The sequence below is a fragment of the Gobius niger genome (genome assembly GCF_951799975.1).
Source record: "Gobius niger genome assembly, chromosome: 6".
Lineage (NCBI taxonomy): Eukaryota > Metazoa > Chordata > Actinopteri > Gobiiformes > Gobiidae > Gobius > Gobius niger.
Genome location: NC_136857.1, coordinates 21053582 through 21074999, shown reverse-complemented (window position 1 = coordinate 21074999; position 21418 = coordinate 21053582). Strand labels below are relative to the sequence as shown.

The 21418-nt window shown below is 42.3% G+C and overlaps 1 protein-coding gene across 1 annotated transcript in view; it reads right to left on the bottom strand.

Annotated features, from left to right (window-relative positions):
* Positions 1 to 1842: 1842 nt before the first annotated feature.
* mib2 (MIB E3 ubiquitin protein ligase 2) overlaps positions 1843 to 21418 on the bottom strand; it is a 34513-nt gene continuing 14937 nt past the window's right edge. The window contains exons 4-19 of the mRNA XM_079557562.1: positions 18229 to 18335; positions 16893 to 17087; positions 16161 to 16303; positions 15733 to 15840; positions 15561 to 15665; positions 15225 to 15387; positions 14706 to 14839; positions 13014 to 13162; positions 12545 to 12701; positions 12247 to 12401; positions 8551 to 8677; positions 8055 to 8294; positions 5400 to 5578; positions 5135 to 5328; positions 4078 to 4143; positions 1843 to 4007 (exon numbers count right to left, since the gene is read on the bottom strand). Of these exons, the coding sequence (XP_079413688.1) occupies positions 3766 to 4007; positions 4078 to 4143; positions 5135 to 5328; positions 5400 to 5578; positions 8055 to 8294; positions 8551 to 8677; positions 12247 to 12401; positions 12545 to 12701; positions 13014 to 13162; positions 14706 to 14839; positions 15225 to 15387; positions 15561 to 15665; positions 15733 to 15840; positions 16161 to 16303; positions 16893 to 17087; positions 18229 to 18335 (2464 nt within the window). The 3' untranslated portion in view covers positions 1843 to 3765. The remainder of the gene's footprint in view (positions 4008 to 4077; positions 4144 to 5134; positions 5329 to 5399; positions 5579 to 8054; positions 8295 to 8550; positions 8678 to 12246; positions 12402 to 12544; positions 12702 to 13013; positions 13163 to 14705; positions 14840 to 15224; positions 15388 to 15560; positions 15666 to 15732; positions 15841 to 16160; positions 16304 to 16892; positions 17088 to 18228; positions 18336 to 21418) is intronic.

Genomic DNA, 21418 nt, shown 5'->3' with positions numbered 1-21418 from the left:
TATCAAATATAAGGGGCACGCAACATAAACTGAAGTTTTTGTAACTACATTTATTAACAGTTGCACAAGTAACTTATTTTTTTTTACTCAAGTAAGAGTAAAGATACTTCATTACAATATTACTCAAGTAGAAGTAAAAAGTACTGAATGATATTGCTACTCTAATAAATATAGTTTCTGCAAAAAGTTTCTGAAGTACTTGAGTTAATACAACCGAGTACTACCCGCCTCTGATTATATTTTACTTGTTTTAAAGTAAAGGTATCACTTTTATTCACTATTAAATGTTTTTGCAGTATTTGCATGATTAATTATAAGATGAGTGAGCTTGTGTGTGTCCCGAAAGTGTGTGAACCATGAACACCATGAGGCAGCTTCAAGTGCCCCCTACTGGTGGCCTCAGAAACCTATTTAATATCAGGCTATATTATGCTGGGTACAGTGTACAGCAGGGGAAGGCAACGTCGGGCCCCAGGGCAATATCCGGCCCTCTAGCATAACCTTTGGCCCCCAAGATGTTTTTGAGAACTATTATTACACAAATCAGGAATCAAATACCCGATAAAGCGCACTAGAAATCCTGACAATACTGAAAATGCAGTCAATTAATTAAAAACTTGCCTACACCTGGCAGTTAAAAGCAATTATGAGCCATTGTATTCTGTTGTTGTAAATTAGAAAATAAGAACATGATATATGTATCATTGGAGAGACAGTGAAGTCAAAACACACATAGGTTGTATAGTTTTGCAAATAGAGCAATGATATATCAAGATTTTTTCCGTTAACTATCAAATTTTACTTAAACCTGTGCAGGAGTATTTTAACATTAATATTTGAGAGAAGGTTGAAATGAACCGTCAAACAAATGCAGAAATTACATGAATTTCCAAACTTGTTTGTAAACTCAAGGGTTAGGTTTTATACATGATCAGACCCCATTGAGAGAGGATAGTATTTTTCTTTGCAGTGGCAATCGTGAACAGTCTTACTACTTCTGCAGTCTTCCCAGTAGTTTGTGGTTAATTGTGCAATTGTGTATACTTTGCCATTAAGCCTACGTATGTGAGTTTGTTTGCTTGTTCATTATTTCTCTAATATCTGTTGTGTATTTTGCTGATATAAATGTAGTAGTAGCACTGAGTAGTGTCTGCTGGTCCAAATCCAATGTGCACTGAGTGTGTTTGCTGCCACTAAAGTGTCGCTGAGCGGCTGACAACTGCCCTGAACTGCTTGTCAGATTTATGGGTACACACATGATGTATGGCATTACATTATAATATACAAAGGCAATAAAGCTTGTTTCAGTGAAGTGTTGCATGTGATATGAACATGATGTCATAGTTCTAATCATCCTCATTAACCCTAAAAACAAACGTCACGCTCAGATGATCCTGTGTCATCATTTGCTCTTTGGTGATTTACATTAGCCTACAGTAAAATCAACATACATATGATGTATGCTGTCTGTCACTGTGTTTTTGCAGCGTCACTGCTGTCTTTCTGTTCTCCCTTTAGACGTCAGTAAGACTGAATCATCTGCCACAGCCATAAGAACTGTAAGACAATTAACTCTGAGAAAGGATCAGAAAGAAGTGGCACACAGAGCCTTCTCCACCCCCATGCAGTAGGCTGTTTCAACACCCAGTAAGCAATGTTTTTAAAGATTTTGAATGAATTATCTAACGTAATGCAAATTGTCTGAGCTGGAGCTAGAACCCACCACCCTGAGGACAGAACAGTGTTGTGCCATATGTGCAGCAGCCTGAACCACTATCGGCTGCACAACAAACTGCAGTTTTCTGCAAGAGCAATGAAAAAGTGAATTCCTCATGACAAAACTTTATAAAACTGTTTCATATTTATTGCAAAATATTTTTGTACAGAATCGAACTGAAAAACCATGAAACGAAGAGGAATGGACAGTAAGGCCAACATCAGAACTGTACAAACACAGCGTAACATTTGCTTTGAGAATTTTTTTTACAGAATGGTTGTCCAACAGTGACCTCTACAGGCGGAGAAGACCTCAAACCTCTCCATTGATAAACATTATTGCCTTTGCTAGTAAACCCAGGAACCCAGAACACCCATGGACAAATCCTGTCAGAAAAGTATCCCAAGAATGTTCATATTTTATAAACAAAGAATAGAGTGAGAACAGATGATACTGGGATGCTCAACACAGCTCCCTGCATAAGGAGGCATAAGCACACACGGCCAAGTGTTGACTGCACAGAACGGTCTACATTAGGACTGGACACTGCTGGAATGGCCCTGGGTTCAGGGTAAGCGGAGTGCGACTATATAGTTGACGTTGGGGCGTGCATGCCCATGCACATCCTCATGCGTTTGGCACTGATGAAAGTACTTTCCTTTAAAGTAAACAAGTCTCCCTCCTTTGTCTCAGTACAAGATAATGTCCAAAAGGCAGACAGGTACAACCCGACATTCAATGTACAGTTCCCAAACATGGGATCAAACAAAACAAAAAAACCTCCTGGTTTCAGAAGTTTGTCTTATATAAAATTAACATTAAATAAGGATTCAAGAATAATTATTATATGCATAAGCCCTTTTAGAAAAGTTAACACTGACACATATGATGTACAATCCAGATCTCTCGAGAGAAGGGTCTGAAACAACAACATATTTAACAAATTTACAGAATACCTTCTGAAAAAATGTCGTCCTCTGTCAGTGCTTCTCTCCGACCCAACAGCTAAAGATAGAGACACAGGAACTGTCTCCCTTCAGCTGCTCGGTGTGAGACAGCTCTTTCTGACAGTGCTCGGTGTCATATCGAGGAGCTGTCATTGTGATGGTGGGGGTCATTGACCTTTCCTGGATATCACAAGTGCTTCAATGGATACCCTGAGAGTAGAGGACTTCAGCTTGTTTGAGTTTTCAGTAAAAACGAGCAAACACCAACTAAAAATGTTTCTAATTACCACCTTTCACACATAAATAAATATCTGTACGTATGGATACATTATAAGCACAAATGTAACCAGAGAAATAAAACACAACACAGTCATTTCAGCTTTACACTATGCATCTGTCCATGCATACACTGGATATAAACTGCCCTTGCATTCAGGCCAGTGCTGACTATATAGAGAGCTGTAGCTATAGGACCCTCTGCAGAGACTAACACTGATTACTACTATGGGATACAAACAATTCACTGGACAGGCCATGTAAACGGAGGCCAGGCAGCCAGAGAATTATGGGTAACAGAAAGCAGAAAAGATAGGACAGAGACGAAAGACAGCGCTGGGGAGGGGCAACGAGACCCCTTTTTACTTAGACTTGCTTAAAGTGTTGCACAAGTTTTGAAAGAGGCAAGATGGTCTCCACTCTACTGCAGGTTGAAATGATAAAGACAGTATATTCATTTATCAGAATTCACTGATTCATATTGACACATAATATTCATTAATAATAATATTCACTGATTAAAATTATATATTAAAAAAAATCTTGTTTACACCTTTGGCAATTACTATGAAGGTCGAGTTGGGTGCCATTTTGCCTCTGTATTACTTATTGTACACACAAGGTAAAGACAGGTCAGAATCTCTGCAAAACAGGTTAAAGAAAACAGATTCAGATCAGGGCACTTTTCCATATTTAAACCCATCAAAATATAAAACGGTGACACTCTGTCAGTTCGCCATGTAACCTCTGACGCTCCTTTCTCATATGTAACAGATAGTGTGCTCAGTCCTCTGTTTCACACAGCCAGGCGCGTCCTGGGACAGTTCAGACAAAGAGTTGTATGCGCTCGCGGATGGTCTGTCGGCAAATGGGACAGGTCTTGAGGGCCGCACTGCACTCTATGCAGGAGGCGTGTCCACACTGAAACACCAGTTTGATGTGGTTGTCGATGCAGATGGGACAGGTGATGCGCTCCTCCATCTGTCGGTACCGGGACTGCAGCTGCTCCAGAAGGTTGTGCTGTTCCGAGTGTTCTGTTCCGGGACTGCAGTCCACCTCTGTTTGGTCTGGGACAGAAGCACAGGTCAGTGCCGAGGTCTGACAGGTTTGAGCTGAGACACGTGAAGCCGGTCTTACCTTGTCTGATTTTCTTTGTTATTGTGACTTGACATTTGATGCACTTCTTCATTCTGTGGGCGCACTCTGGTCAAGAAACACATAGAATAGCTGTTAGTGTCTAATATTCATACACATAGACATCGAGAAGAACTTAAACTTTATTTGTCATCATCACATGTACATTTTGCTTTTGGTAACTGAATTATTTTTTGGTAATTGTGGGAGATTTTTGGATGGTAACAGTTACAATTTGATGAGCTGCTGTCAATCTGGTGTGTTTAATGGAATAAGTTCTGTTTCCGGTCCTTTTTTGTAACATGTTCCATGTAGAAGGAGCAGAGAAACTGAAAACAACAGCTTGATCCTCCAGTCAGGTGAATTTGACCATTAGCCAGGCTTGAGATCTGGAGATGGGCCACCGGGCGTTGCACTGCGGTCGCCCACTGCTCCTTACGGGTCGCCCCAGCAGCATCGGCAAGGATGAGTCAAATGCAGAGGACACATTTGCCCAAAGGAACAATGAAGTACACTTTACCTTACCTTTGCATTTAGTAAACAAAAGCCCTTTTCCCCCAGATCTTTTCTGAAGTCAACACTTCTTAAATTACAGATGAAGGGGGCAGTAGTCCAAGCACAGCCTCATAAATAAAAGTGTACCAATGACCCAGCCTCCTGACAAAGGGGGCCATCCCACTTGAGAATATAGTTCACAATGAAGTTCTGCATGTTCTGAACCTCAGAGAAACATGATAAACCGTTTCAATCTTATGAAGACATTGAGCTGTGGCATTCATATACAACAGGTCTCCATAGTCTAAAACAGATAAGACTGTTGCAGTGAGATGATTTTTCACCTCAAGAGAATTTTGTATTTCAGAGCAGAAGTTTGTGCTGCCATCTGCTGGAGCAAACATGGTACACTCGTAACAGGGCAGTTGCTTTATATGCGTACAGTAGTAGAACCTTTTTTTTCCTTTCTATTTCTTTTGCACAACGTTTTTAAACGATATAACAAACATGGAACAGCATGCTCTGTTACAGTTCAGGGGGCAGTTGTTTTGTGTGTAAGGTTTACCTTCACAGGCCACACTGTGCTGACATGGGCAGAAGAGCACCAGCAGAGCCAGCTCGGAGCAGATGAGGCACTCGCTGGGCCCAGGGGGCGTGGGCAGCACTAGGTTGGTCATGGTGTTAGGAGTGGTGTGCACTCTCCTCAGGCTGGCACTGCTCAGGCCCTGGCCACACGTGAGCGCCGACAGACGCTGCAGCCTGTTCAGTTTAATAATATGTTGAACATCAGAAAATGACAAATGTGGTGTGAGTGTTTGTGTAACATGTACCTGTGCTTCTCAGAGAAGCTCTTAATGAGCTGCACCATGGTGCTGTCCGTGACCAGGTCCAGGGGACTCTTGCCTTTGTGGTTAGCGTAGTTGATGTCTGCTCCCTCTTGGGCCAAGTAACAGGCGATGGCTGCTCCCACACTCAGCTCAGTGTTTCCCAGCAGGCCTGACGCACTCAGCTGCACACAGTACAGGCAAAATGCTTTCATAAAATTAAGATAAAATTACATTTTATGCAATGAAAGCTGTCTTCATACCCTATGCCACAATAGAATGCAGTGTTTGATTTGCCACTCAGTACGTAATGTTGAGTTCCACAGTAGCCACAGTAGCTCTAGCTTTATACTGACTGTTGTGACTTTTAGTGGATTTTAGCCCCAGTACTAAAATACTTCTGACCGGCTTCATCTGATCAATTTTCAGAGAGTCATTGGGGGCAGTGTACTCTAATGCTCCTGCAGGTGATTCTCCGGTGGTTTGAAGTTTATTGAAATTCTTGATTTCAGATTTAATCCCCTATTTGGCTGTACAAGTGCAAGGAAATCCAATTATGTTGCTGTGATAACCAAATAGAAACGATTGATCCACTAAACAATCATGACTTGTGCGTCCACCTGAACAGAGGCTTTGTGTGAAACACGGCAAGTAATGATGTATGAGAATCGTGTTTGGTCAAGGACCCACAGCTGAGAGGAAATTAAAAGACATTGAATGCATTGCTTTTGTGTAAGAATAAGTGCTTCAGTACCGAATCCCAAGAGGTTTTGGGCCTAAAATTCACCGTTCATTTCTGCCTGCTGGGGCTGAAAATGCTGCTTCCTCTAACGTTAACAAAGGTCCTTGTAGCGGTGTGAGCTGCTCTGATTGGTTGTGTGATCACTGATTGGTGGTATAATATAAATAATACGGTTTGCTGCAGTCACAGATCACATGACTGGCTTTGCCTTATCTCTCATCCAACTTAATTAAGCTGTTATTAATTTCCACTGGTTCAGCTCAGACACCAGGGTTTGTACTGACACCACACAGTTTTGGATGCGCAAATTAAATATACACCAAAGGTTACGCTGCAGAGCTATTTTGAAGAGTAAAAAACATGGATACATTTGAAACATTGCCCTTAAATAATTATTGTTTATTTCAGGGACAGTGCGTATTAAGGAACACTGCCAAAATTAGCCAAGATGCTATTTTCCATCTGTATTCCCATGGCAGATGTTCAAAGCAAGTCCAATATCCATCTTCTGTTCGCACAATCACAATGTCAAATACTGAGGCTTTCTATAGTGCTCTAACTCTGCTTCACTGTCTGCCCAAAATGTTTAGTTCCATGAACTGCTGAACTGTGTGTGAAGCGTTTGTTTACACTTAGGCTAAATTAAACCCAGACCAGATTAATCTGTGTCTGAGACAGTGGACAGATTGGGACACGCTACTATTTATAATGGCTTACACTTGGATTCCGCTTTACAAGCTCGTGATACCAAGTATCTCAAAGCGCTACACTGTAGTCATTATTCATTCACAGTACTCCATATTTAGGTGGTAAGCTACTGCTGTAGCCATAGTTGCCCTGGGGTAGACTGACGAAAGCCAGGCAACCAGTCTGTGCCAACAGCCCCTCCAACCACCACCGCCACTCACTCACTACATTCACCCAGGCTTCCTGGTGTTTCCAAACGGTCTCCCATCCAAGTACCAGCCATGCCCTGCCTGATTAGCTTCTGAGATCTGGGTCGGGCATTGCAAAGGCGGTGTGGCCTTGTTGTCACACAAGTTCTTCTCTTCATGTTTTGGCACGTACCACCAGCACTATATAATCGTATTTCCAGGTATGCACAAATCTCCTTCAGTCTCCCAGCCGAGCGCACAGACCTCTGGAACATGTTTCAGCAGGACCTGAAGCTGTGCAACCTGGTCATACTATTATTTTATTCTTTCTTTTTAACAACAAAAGGTATAGAAGATTGCTCTTGTTTTTATTAATTGCATGTGCGTAGCCTTGTGCCATAATTTATTGTAAACCGTTATTCTACTGCAAATGTTTACATTGATTTTATATAGACATCTTCAGCTCTTTCTTGAGACATTGACCAAATTGTACAAATCATTAATATTGGAATTGAAAATGTAGGTAATCCTGTTTTAATATTGTTTACATTGTATGTGAGCATTTAATACAATTGCGAGTGTATTCTTCACTAGGCTTCAACATGAGCTCTGTCTCCTCACCCTCTCTACACCAACAGTGGTCACTCCTCTGATCCCCATGTGCTTACACCTGGCTCTATATTGTGTCCGTCCAGTCTATTCTGTCTCTCCATTCTCTTAAGGCTCACTCCACTGTAAGCTGCTTGATTGGAATTTAATAAGCCCTTATCACGTCAGCTGGGCTTTCACATGCGCATGCACCAGACACTATAGTGACATTTCTATGACAACAGGGGGACTATGTAGTGAAATCGCAACATTACATTCTAAAGTGTAAATATGACTGAACCCTGTGTAGCTCAATGTAAACATGTTGTTGCCTCTGATTCAGTAACTTTTAATATTTCCTCTGAGCTTGTGAAATGCCGATATACTTCAATTTAAAGTGAAGATTACATTGGATTCCCCTGTGCGTTGGTGTTGTGCACGCTGTGTGTGACTGACCTTTGCGTAGAGGGGGTTGGCGCAGCTGTCTCCCTCCTCCGCTGTGGGGCTGATGATGGTGGAGCTGAGCTGAGGTCGGAGCAGCGCCGTGTGCATGGCCGTGTCCCCGTCCTCATCCTCCATGTTGACGTCTGCTCCCTCCGACACCAGCAGCTCCACCAGCTCCGTGTGGCCCTGCGTCACCGCCAGCTGCAGGGGAGTCTGGTTGCGGTTGTTACGGATGTTCATGTCACAGCGGCCCTGAAGAGAAAAGGTAAAAAGTACCTCTTAATTTGTGCACTCGAGCTGTTATGAATAATAATGTTATTATTGTGGGGACTTTTGAAAGAGACGTTCTTAAAAACTCTCCTTGCTGATTCACTGTTTTGTCATCATTTAGTCATATAGGCAAATAAACTCATTTCAGAGATACTGTATCTCTTTAATATTATAAGTGATATATTTGTAAGAACAAGTTGAGGGTCACAGTGAAATGGCTATGGATTGTTGTCCAGACCTCTTTGATGAGGATCTCTGCGACCTCCCGGTGGTTGTTGAGGGCAGCCAGGTGAAGGGCTGAAAACCCATCTTCCTTCTTCACATCCACCAGCTGCCTCGCCCGCGCCAAGATCTTCTCCGTGGCCCTGAAAGACACCACACCTGGACTGAGTGAGGGTACAATCACAGTGATCCATGCTGCTTTATGACGTGTGAAATTAAGAAAGTGCCACTGAGGCCACGCACCACAGAGAGAGGCTCTCAAACACCGTGAGGCTCATTTTCATTCCTAATTAAAGTGAGATACTTCTGTGGATCTGCAGTCAATTTCGTTTTTTTCACTTTCATTACACGCAAGTCAGTGCTTGATTTCTATGGCAGCAGTATAGACAATGTACTATAGTACAAGTAAAATATATCAATACATATATGATGCGTCTAATTAACTGAAGTGAACAGTCGGGATGTGCGGGAGGGTCTGTGAGCTACACAGCTGAGGGATTTTACTCAACATTCTCAGAATTTCATGGTTGAGTAAGCACGCTCGCATCCAGGAGTTTTACATTTTAGAGAAAGAAGGTTTTCTAAAGGAGTCACCTGGATGCCTGTGCTGTTTTGAATTGAAGATATATCACCTACTGTATCTTCCAAGCTGCTGGTTTGCAAACCAGGAGGAGTTAGATCTTTGCTACAATTATGAGAGCAAACGGCAAATAACATTTCTTCAGCAATTGGTTTAAGCTTTAAGGAATTATTCTAGTTAGATCATTTTTCATAGGTAACATATTGCCTCAACAACAAACATATTTAGTTTGAATAAATGTTTGGATGCAGCTCATAAAAAGGAAATTGCGTTAGTTCCTCATTAGAACGACAGGACGGGCTTTGATGAAGATTAGTGCCTCATTAGGACGCTCTGCTCTCCATGCTTACTGTATTAGTCATGTACAGTCAATGGGGGTGGGGATGAGGGGGCATTGGTGGAGGTCACCAGAGCTGCACTGCACCAACGTGGACTCTCAGTCTTCACAGGGAAGTCTCCTGTGAACCATCGGCTCGCCTCAGAGTCATCAGACCTCAGCGTGCTTGGATTGGACAGACCTCAAAAACCATCGGACTAGTTAATCACTGTGTCAATAGAGTCTCCTTTTTCTCACAACGGCAACATACAATTCATCGGTTTCATTCTAAATTCTTTTATGTGCAGCTTAGCTTTATCTTCTGAAACAATGTACCTCTACAAACATATCCATACAAGGGTGTCCTGCTCTGCTCATGCAGACGGGTCACACCACAGACTGTTGTCTCTGCCATCTGTAAAGTATTTCTCTATTTTATACAAACAATCAATCTGGTCTGTCAGTCCTGTTTTCAGCATATAATGACACATGGGTGTTTATGTTTAGAACAGTAACAACAACATTTTTTACTGATGAAAAAAGTCCATGAGGTCCAGTGGCGTCTATCTCTGGTTGGCAGAAGGAAAAGCTGTAATGTTGTTTTGACGCAGTGTGAAGGTAACCCCAGATAACCACACTGGAAGTCACTCAGGCCGACTGCCAGGAATCAGGATAAACCATCTGTTCACTAACTTTAAACACAACATACCTGTTTACAACCACTACACTCTTCAATAGATCAGTTACTGTCCTAATACAATCACAGATTTAGAGATAGAGCAAATGAGATGTAGATTAGCATTTCCATAAAATCCAGATTACCAGTAAATCCAATAGATGCTCAAACAGAAAAACACTGAGAGACTTAGACTTGCAAGTATATGCAAACTTTAGAAGCGCGTGCAACATTAATGTGTCATTTGTGTTTTTGCCACCAGATGTCCCCAAAATATCACTTCATCTTTAGATTTAGATGTTATAGCAATGGGTCTGTACATGTACACTGCAAACACAGCTAATTCCTGGAGCCTATTCCCCAGTCTATGGGCCACAATGTAACAGCGCTGAATGACTTGGGTTTTTTGGGTCCTTTTTTTTCCCCAAACATGGCACGTTTAAAATGAAAAACCCAGGGGTCACTTCATCCAGTGACCAAGATAGTTCGATCTCAGCTCTGTCGTCATGCCCACTTTCGTACTTTCCTGTACTTTTCCACCAGCTCTCAAGACACCAACATCTTTACGAGTGTATAAAGAGAGACCATGAACGAAGTGGCACGCGCTTGAGGGGAAACCGCTTCCAATGAGACCTGTGTTTTTCATTCCTGGCACCTCTGTAAAAACACCCCACTTTCCATGACACACAATGCTGTTATAAAATAAGGCTAAAGTTCTCATTAGGTCATATGAGGTCTATAAATGATTCACAGATAAGGAAATATCGATCAGATGAGAGTAAACAGACCGAGTACACTTGTGGAAAGGCCGATGAATCCGGAGGGGCAGTGGGTAAATTTAGACTAAAGGAGGGAGAAGGGAGAAGGGATAAGGGGGAGAGGCTGGAGTGGGGAGAGGGCTTAGATAAACACTCCGACAGAGTTCACACACAGTCACCCGGGTGTTGTTCAGACGAGAACAGAATCAGATCAAAAGAGGTTTTCACAGTTCTGCATTTGGGGTACGAGGCCTCAGAGTAATAGTATTAGTAGTTATTACGATCCAATGAGTCATTTAGGATCAACAAAAATACTATGTTGTTTCGGTTGAGCATTGATTTTTATATAATTTTATCAGATAATTTTCCAATTAAAGTGGCTGTTTCAACCAACAATTAAAACAATAATCAATAAATAGTGCACTGCATTTGTAACATTTGTTTACAAAGAATTCTCTTTAATATGCTATGTACGCAATTTTGTTATAGAAACCTGTTAAAGCAGTGCTAAGTGACATGTTTACGTTAATAAATCCTTTTTGTAGTCCCTTACACAAGTGTTAATGGGATGATTGGGGGGGGGGTCTCGCATCTCCCTCTGGTGTCTCTGGCCAGAAAACCACAATTGCAGCTTTCCTGCCTCCGGGTCGGAGGCCCCAATACACACTAATGGAATCACGAAGAAGTAGCTAACAGGCTAACGGGCAAACTTAGACAGTATTTACAGCCAAGTTTGAGTGAAAAAAATGTATCTCCATTGTGTAATTGGATGTACAATATCCCTCTCTCCCTTTGTCTTTTCTACTCTCACGGACATTTAATGAGTAAAAAAACATGCTACGACACTTGCAGTGGCGCTTATGGCCAGTAGGGGCATGAGTTAATAGTACTACTACTTTAATGAATACCTGTGTAATTAATTGTCATTTAAACTATCACTAAAATGATTGAAATTATTTGTTTATTTATTTTTAAGCACAAGAAAGAACCTTTGACCCTTGTGGTCTTTTGGTATTAAAAAATTGTGAAAGGCCTGAATGACGTGTAGAAAGCCAAAGGGAAGTTCACAAATTGCTTACATTACACTGGAAACTCGCTGTAACCCGAAGGACTTTCTTTTTTGTATGTTTTGTGAAGCAAAATGGGAACTTCTCAAAGAAGAGAAAGCAGTTGCCTAACAGAAAATGTTTGAAACTATGACAGGCATTTGATCAGAGAAATGTTTTATATTTTTAGCTCAAAGGCCATTCCCATTAATTACACTCTCCAGTAATTCTGTAAAGTGTGGGACTCAGGACAGTTTTATTGATCCTATTTCCTCATCACATTCATATGAAGTGGATAACCTGGTTGTTGGCTTTTAAACGGTTTGTGGTACTCACAGCTTGTTGCCCTTGAGCGCAGCGTGGTGCAACAGGTTAAAACCTCTATGGTTCTGCTGGCTGAAGTCTATACTGGGCACCACCACCAGGACCTCAATGATGTTCCGGAAATCTTTAGCGACGGCATCATGGAGCGGCGTGTCTCCATAAGAGTCCTAGCAAGAGTTACACATACAGTAGAACATCAACGTGCTGGGATGCTAACATTTCAGATCCGAGCAGTAACATTGTAATACTGTGTTTGATATCAATTTACTTGAGATGATGTTGTGAAGGACTGAACAGTTTTGTGTCTGACCTGCAGGTTGACGTCGGCCGACTGCTCGGTCAACACTCGCACCACGTCGCAGAAGCCCTTGTTGACGGCGATGTGCAGAGCTGTGCACATGGAGTTATTCAGCATGTTCACATTGGCCCCTTTACTCAGGAGCAGCCGCGCCACCTCCGCCTGGTTTCTATAAACCACACACAGCACAATCATCAATCAAGTCACAATTCAGGACTTATTGCATTATTGGTCTTGTCAGACAATATTCTATCACATGTAGAGACATTTTTAGTTTCATACTTGTCACTTTCATAACAAGTCGAATACTGATAAATACTCACTTTTAAGCTACAGCAATATATTTATTTCATAGCTCAGGACTCAAAAAATGGAAAATGGATTAATCATTTGTATTGGATTCCTCAGCCTAATACAGTCAGACATCATCAAACTCTGTCATTATTTGTATCCCTTTGAGGCTGGACATGAATGCTGTTACCCAAAAGCAGTGTAGTGCAGAGCCGTGTCTCCATCCTCGTCCTTGATCTCGATGGAGCTGTTGGCCTGCAGCAGGGCCTTCACCACCTCCATGTGGCCCTGATGAGAGGCCACCTGCAGTGCTGTCTTCCCCTGGTTTTTTATGTCCACCTGGCAGGAACGCACAGACCCAGACATGGTCAGCGCTGACTACAGTCTGAGCAGGGACAGGTATGACAGAGATTATCTATAAGCCTCGGCAGACACGTGGAGCGGATGTGCTCAAGGGGAACACACACACAGGGGATTTATTGGTCATTAGTGTTGATTATTTCAGAGGAAAAATTAACTGTTGGTCTGTGTGAATTTAGTGTTAAGTGTTGGATATGTTAGATTACAGGCCTACATAACACACAGAATAAACCTAAAATAGTCAGATCAGGTCAAAATTGATTTTTGTGGACCTTTATTCTCCAGCTCTGATGAAGTGAACTGGTTCACTCATAAAAGAGGAACTTTTTGAGTCAGAACGGTCTAGTTTTCAATTGATCATATTTTAAAAATGATAATAAGCAAATATATGTTATTTAAAACATAATTCTCTATCGCCATATATCACATAGCACATGGCATGACAAAAATCTCATGTTAAAACAAATTTGTCCTTTCTATCTTGTTATCTTGTGACAACAGTATTTAAAGCCACAGTACAACAGTAAGCCTCCTTATAAACTTAATTGAGGTATTCCAGCAATGTAAGGTTAGGTTAGGTTAGGTTAATTTATTTGTACCCGTGGGTAAATTCATCTTGCAATTCTGAGAACTAGTCAACACATTAAAACACATTATACAAAAATAAAACATCACACATATTTAAATATAAAACTTGTAAGTGCTCCAGATACTAACAGGATGTGCCTTTGGTACAGAAACAACTGAAGTTTAAGCCACTTGACAGTAACAAAGATAAAAAAGCCGTGTCAGGGGCAATTTGATCCCAACTTGTTCATAAAGGAAAGGGCAGCGGGAACAAAGCTTTTCTTAAAACGGTTCGTATGGCTCATTGGCATCAAAAACCGACGCCCAGACGGAAGCAATCGAAACTCTGAATGCAAAGGATGCTCAGTGTCTCTTACGATGCTTCGTGCCATCCTCTCTAACTGTCTATCATGCAGAAAGTCCAAACTGGTCTGAGGCTGGCCAATGACTTTACTTGACCACTTGACCAGCTGATTCAAGGCATTTTTGCTTCTAACAGAAGAGCTCCCGTACCAGGCGACCAGGCAAAAAGCTAGGGTCGCTTCGATGAATGCCCGATAGAAAAAGTATTTGCTTCATAAAAAGCATTTATGAAGCAAATGGTAGGGAGAAAATGATCCTCTTTTCCTTGCTCTTCAGAAGGATTCAGCTCATGAGTACTTTTAGTTTCTATTCTGTGTAAAACATGAGTCTGAACAGATTTTGCAAGCACTGATGTTGAAACTATTTCAAGGTCAAATCCTAGAATAATGTTAATGATTTAAGAGATGACAGGAAAGAACAGTATTCTAAAAAGGCTAAAATCTTTAGCATATACCATGTTTTCTGAAAACTGAATCTGGCGGAAGTGGCATTTCAGCGTAATAAACTAAAAGCTTGACCTTCTTGTATGAGCGGCGCACTTCCCCACCGAACAGCCCCTGGACTGCAGCACAGAGGAGACTGCTGCACTCACCTTGTCAGGGTACTTCTGCAGTAGCTCCCGCACTTTGCTGGCGCTGCCATGAGCCGCCTCAATCACCAGCCGGCTGGGGTTGTCCTGCTCTGTGGACTGGGCCAGTAGTTTCTCCAGCACCGAGATCACTGTACCTGGGCACACACAGACAGGGAACAGGGGGCATTAATGAGTGTGTAAAGAAAAGAAAAAAAACAAGGTTATCATCTGCTGACAGCTGCATTCGGGAGAAGAGGCAGACAGAGCAAATCGTGCTTGTTTAACAGAAGCGGCTGCAATGAACCAGAAGAAATGAGTTCAACAAATACATGGAGACGTTCACCAAATAAGAGTTGAAGAGAAAACCACACACACACAAATCAAGAGCAATGCATTTTAACAACAAACTGGAAGAAAACAATTGTGGTTATGAACAGTTACATGCATGGGATATAAGCTGGAATGAAGCAGGGACAAAGAGAGGGTAACATGCGAGCTGCAGTTGTTCTAGCAGAGCCCGGGCTCCATGCGCGACCTTACTTCCTGATTCAGACGGGTTCTCGGCTGTCATGAGGTTTGCATCCACCTCCACGGGCTGCGCCGACAGACAGGCCGGGTTGAAGGTCCACGTCTGACCCCCGAACGCCACGCGGAGGTCACCGTCTGCATACACTTTCAGCACCTTCCCGACCTGGCCCAGCACCTGCAGGGGAGGAGGCAAAGTGGAGTCCAAAAACATCACGTTACAAATACACAAACTAGGAGACATTCAGTTCAGGATTTACTGGAAATTGCTCTCATAAAACTATACAAATGGAGTGGTTCAGAAAGTGCCATGAGTAACATGTGTGAGCTTATGAGTGAGAATGATCGTACAGGAGCCATGCTGTCCGTCCACTCTCCATGTCCCGCCTGTAGTCTCTTCACACTGTCCATGTCCTCCAGCACTTTGACCAGCTCTCCAACTCCAAACGTGTTCACCTGCCAAGAGGAATACACTTAGCTCTCCAATGCAGCGATCCTTAGTGGTGAAGAGGGCGCAGCGTACCTTAGTGAGTGCGCCCGGGTGGAAGGTCCAGCGGATGTTGTTGCTGTACTGCACCCTGACATCTCCTCGGTCAGTGATTCTGTGGACCGTCCCGATCCGGCAGATGTACTGTGGACAGACAGGCAACATGTAACCCACCGCAAAGTGTTTTAACAGCATGGACTCACACTCTTGGCTCTGTTTCACATCACTTATTTGACCATCTACTTATAAACAATCTACATAAGATTAGAACAAGAGATTGCACGATGTAAATGGAACAGAAACAAACACAGATGAAACTGTAAAGCGTAAATTCAGAGAAAGGACTGCATTATCAAAATGAACTGCCTCGGAACCAACTGATAATCAGAAAACTAATGGTAAAAAGTGTACAGTAAACCTGAGTTCTGTCTGGATAAAATGAGCGCATTTGAAGTTGGTGTTACCTCGGCCATCTTGGGGTTCCAGCCTCCGTGGCCCTCCTGCATCTGCCTCAGAATGTCCACCTCTAACAGACACTTGACTTTGTCTGCCTGTTGGAAAGAGTGTCCGTCAGCACTCTCCTGCCGCTGCAGCTCAGCGTGCTCTCCTGGAGACACAAGACCATGCAAATGTTTGCACTCATTTGTAACACACTGGCTTCATACATACAAGACACACACTAAAACAGGGATGCCCAAAGGGCAATTTTTGTTGGCCCTCAGGTGATGAGTTGGCAAACATCACCAGAGATGGCACTTTTTACTGCAAATTTAAAAAGTCTCATTAACTAACTGCATTTTATATTGTGAATGGACAGAATGCTCATTGGCCACTGTATAAAACTGCTGTCACTTTGCCTCTGCCCAGGGACTACAGATGAAATTATCTTGTAGCTATCTCTGGTCTGTGCAACACATTTGTTGTGCAATGTCCCTGTCAAATAAATAAATAACTAAAATAACATGTTAATGTAATCAGGGCTAGTATTACGATTCCAAGATCAAAAAATGTGTGATTGTGTGGTTAAATTCACATGTTTCACTGCTTCACACACATCATGCATCCTGGCCTATTTCACACATGTTTTAGTGGTAAATTAAACCTGTAAGAACTCGGAGTAAACCTACGCAGGTACAGGGAGAACATGCAAACTCTACATCAGTTTTCATGTACAGTCAGCTCCCGGTGTGTCTTACCCAGTTTAGGGAAGTGATCCTTGTAGTAGAAGCCTCCTTGTCCGTCCGACACGTACTTCAGGTCTACCTTGCCCTTGTGGCCCATGCGGTAGACGTTGGTGGTGCCGTTGGACCAGGTGACACTGGCCACGCTGCGACCGGATTCTGTGTCCCAGCCACGAATGTCCACTACCTTCCCCACTTTACCCTCCCCACCTGCAGCCGTCAGTGCACACAAGACACCATAAACAGAGATAACATCACATCAGCGCTGGGAGATTATCATCAACTTCAGACAAATAGAAAGTGTTTAAGTAATAGAAAATATGCATGAGATGGATGTTATCCTCCAAGTCCTTCAGAAATCTGGTAAAAATGTGTGAATGATGAGAAAGAAATGCAAAAAATATATATTAACAGAAGCATAGACCTTCTTCATTTGCCATTGCTAAATCAAAACAAAAAACAGTGAAACTCACAGAAAAGACAAAGAAGCCAGACATGAGCATGTCAAGTTTGTAAAATGGAATAAGACACAACACACAAAAGGACACAGGCAATTTAAGAACACACGCCATGAAGATGAAGATGAAAAATGTCACAGATATGCAAATAACCGCACCAAAGCACCAATAAATGTGCAGGTTCGGTCAGGGGAATTTATTTCAAACTGAACTAGTGTAGTATACAGGTGAAACTTGGAAAATTCGAACTTAAAATGTGATACTTATATATGATATAGACTCATGACATGCAAAGTGAGATATGTCAATCCTTTGTTTGTTATTATTTTGATGATTATGGCTTACAGTCCATTTTCAAAATATTCTAATTTTATGACATTTTTAATTTGGGGTTTTTACAAGCTGAGCCATAATAATCAAAATGATAACAAATAAAGGCTGTACATATCTCACTTTGCATGCAATGAGTCTATCATATATTAGTTTCACAGTTTTAAGTTGAATAACAGAATTAAAAGCACTTTTTAGCGATATTCAATTTTTCCGAGTTTCACATATATTATATTCATATATATATATTCATTTGTGTGAAAATGGATCAGGGCTACTTCTACTTTTCTTGTTTCTGCAAATTCAAAGAAACATCTACAATCTCATGCCCCCGCCTTAACTACCTCTTAGTAAGAAAAGAATAATAAGAACACAAACCCTGCAAAATGAATGACAATGAACGTGAGAACACAGGACACACATCTGTGAAGCACAATGGGATGACTCACTCCAGTAAAGAGTGCCATTAAAGATCCATTAGAGAGTGCAGGTTAGACAGTGTTTGTCCTGTGTGTGAAGAGAGGGGGGGCAGTGAGGGTGAGGGAGGGGCACGGGACACTCACCATCTTGGTTGCCCCAGTCCCAGTCAGGGCCACGCACCACTTTGACGCCCTGGAAGATGCCTTTGAGGATGATCCGCGGGAGGTTCTGTCTTGGGGCCAGACACACTCTGCGACAGAAGCACATGCTGTGTTCATACAGGCTCAATATGTCTGATATAGCCAGAGTCACCTCAGGGGAACGCTGGTCAGCAGCAAACATTTTGTACATTACATATGGACATAGATCTTGTGTCTCTTAATATTTCAATACAGATAATATGTTGATATGGTGCAGCCCTAGTTTAGTGTAACAAATCCACAAAGGTCCAGACAAGTAAACAATTGAAAGTCTGGGACGGCTCAAAGGTAGTTAAAAGGAACAGGCTTTTTTTCCCTTATGTTCCTTATGTTATGTTCGCAGAAATATCTTCACTTAACTGCGTGGATGTCGAAGTGCTCCTACGGTGTTTATACACCTTACAATAGTACCCCTTTTACCCGCTTAATCGACATGTTTAATTTTGTGTTACTATACTTGGATCGTGTAACTACTCACGTAAAGGTATTTAAATAGGGAAAACGTGGAAGAGCTTAGTCGCTTCTAGCTTTACCCCGTTTGGCCCCATAGAGGAGAGGAGGAGAGGCTAAATGCTGACAACATCGTGACTGAGTGCACCCACAAAGACCAGACAGGTACGCATCAACTTGTCTAAGCTCAGGTAAAAACATATCTCAGTAAGAAAAAACGGTGGCCTGTTGCTTTCACACAAGTTAACGTTGAACCACAAATCTTGGAAGTAGCCACATTCTCTTGGAACATCCCAGAACTAGCTCGCTCTTGCGTCTGACCTACCTGATAGTGAAGATTTGGTCAGTCCTCGGTGCAAAGGAGCTCCCAATGCCCATACTTTAAAGAAGTCATGGATCACTCTTTCCATAAACGCCTGACCGTGGCTGTGCTGAACTTCATGTCTGCTCTCTGCTCCCTAACTGAGCACCTCTGCTCTGAGCTCTGGCGTCTGAAAACATTAGCTTTAAGACTAATCCTGACAGTGGCCAATTAGAGAGCAGGCCACTCGAGGGTAAACACACAAGCAAAACACAGAGGGCCCAATCTGTTGTGGAAACTAAATAAAAACAAAAGCTATTATTATATATTATCAAACTCTTCAAGCAAGACTGTGAGAATTTCATGAGTATTATTTACTGTAACAATTTGTTTTTTCAGTAATTCCCATAATATTGTGACATAAACATTAACTGTAAAAAGGGTTCGACATCACACACCCCACAGACGAGTACCTCTTTCACTTAGTATTTATGAAGGGTGCGAGTGATACAGTCTGTGGACATCAACAGTCAAGGAGAGTCACATGTGACATACAGTCACCAGTTCTCAAAGGATGAGCAGTAATCCGCCTAAGGCCAAATGTCGCATTTCCCAGACGCTGCACACCTAAACACAATAATCAACAGCCCGGCAGCCCAGTCAGGAAAGAAGTTTATCTCCAGCAGACAACAAGAGATCCAATAAGTAGGCTACAACTAACAGAAGGTCTTCAGAGGTCACTGCACCACTTTCTTGCATTTAGAGCAAGGGTTCAAACATTTAGCAAAAAAATAAATCAAAATGTTTTCTATAATAACAAGACCAACTTCCCTCCAAACAATGTGCTGTTACTGGCACTGGATTGGCCCAAATCTAATGAAATAGAATAAAAACAAACAAAATGTACACGTTGCTCGATAGTGTTCAATTAATTTCATAGATTGACACACACTTTAGCGGAGTGCCCATCTTGGTAGTGCTGATGTGGTGGGACTGGTCTGATGAGTGGTGCAGGATTACACGTACAGTAGGTCTGACCTAATAGTGTTGTGTGCGTGTTGTTTTTGTTTGGGACAGAGCTGATTAACCGAGTGCGGAAGGCTCTTCTCGTAAGCATATGGCCCACACATATGTCCCTCTGTCAGCAGGCTCCCGTGTCCCCGTAAACCAGAGGCACACACGAAGAGCTTGGGCGGCAGACGTTTCACTATGTTCTTAAATCACTGTTAGAAATCAGGTATGGGGAATCACAGCAGCACAATGAGATTTTTATTATGATTGCGTCTGAGTCTTGAGATATTTTAGCCTTTAGCTTTTGGCTCAGATTGAACAGTGCAGAGTGAAAGCGGGTTAAAAGCACACTTTTAAACAGAAAAAATACAGGCAAGAGACAACAGACTTTCAAGAGGATTGAGGTAAGGAATCACAACACACAATGCTTTATTTTGGCCTGAAGGCTTTGTGTGACAGGACAGAACATGGAGAAATTGGGTGAAGAGCCAACAGACAGCTACACGGTGTGAACATTTACTTTCTCCGTTTTACTTTGCCTCGATACTGGAAAAAATATGACCAGAATAATACATTTTCGCTGGAGTCGCAGCAATAATCGATGAAAGCAGCTGTGAAGCAGCTGAGATGGCGGCACCGTGTCATGTGTGTAGAAAAGACCAATAAGAAAAGTTGGTTTTGCGCAGGATTTTAAACACCTGAATTCATCTATTGGTAGTCGAGGCCATTTGGGGGTCCTTACGCTATCGAGTGATTCTAAAGTTTATCGAACGAAATGTGACCATAAAATTTTAGGCCAGAATATTATCAAAACACAACAATAACACCCTGGATGTTGCACAATTTAAATGCATGTTCATGAATAATGGTCACCACTTATGTAGTCCTTGGCCGTCTAAAATGCTGCCTACTATTTTCATATTTGTGGCAATAAAAAAATGTTAACCGCTTTCACTCATTCATAAATCTAAGCCATAAACACTTCCTATGGCACTTTAATTTGTGCGTGTAGAAAGTTGAAGGTGTTAGCAGGCTAATCCATACAGCTGCAGATGTTAGCGTGCTAATCCAGTGCAATCTGCAGTAATCACGGAGGAACACATGAGGACAGAACATCTAGCTCATGCCTCACACACACACACACACACACGCACACGCACACACACACACACGCACACGCACACGCACACACACACGCACGCACACGCACACGCACGTTAGCCCTGGGACCTGCTCATGACTAGCCCCTCCACTCCACTTCCCATTGTTCCCCGGGGGCGGTCGTAAAGCCAGTGCCTGTAAACTGCAAATAGACCTGCAGCCACTAAACCACTGCATATGTTCACATGAAAAAAACAGTGCAACCAGTCG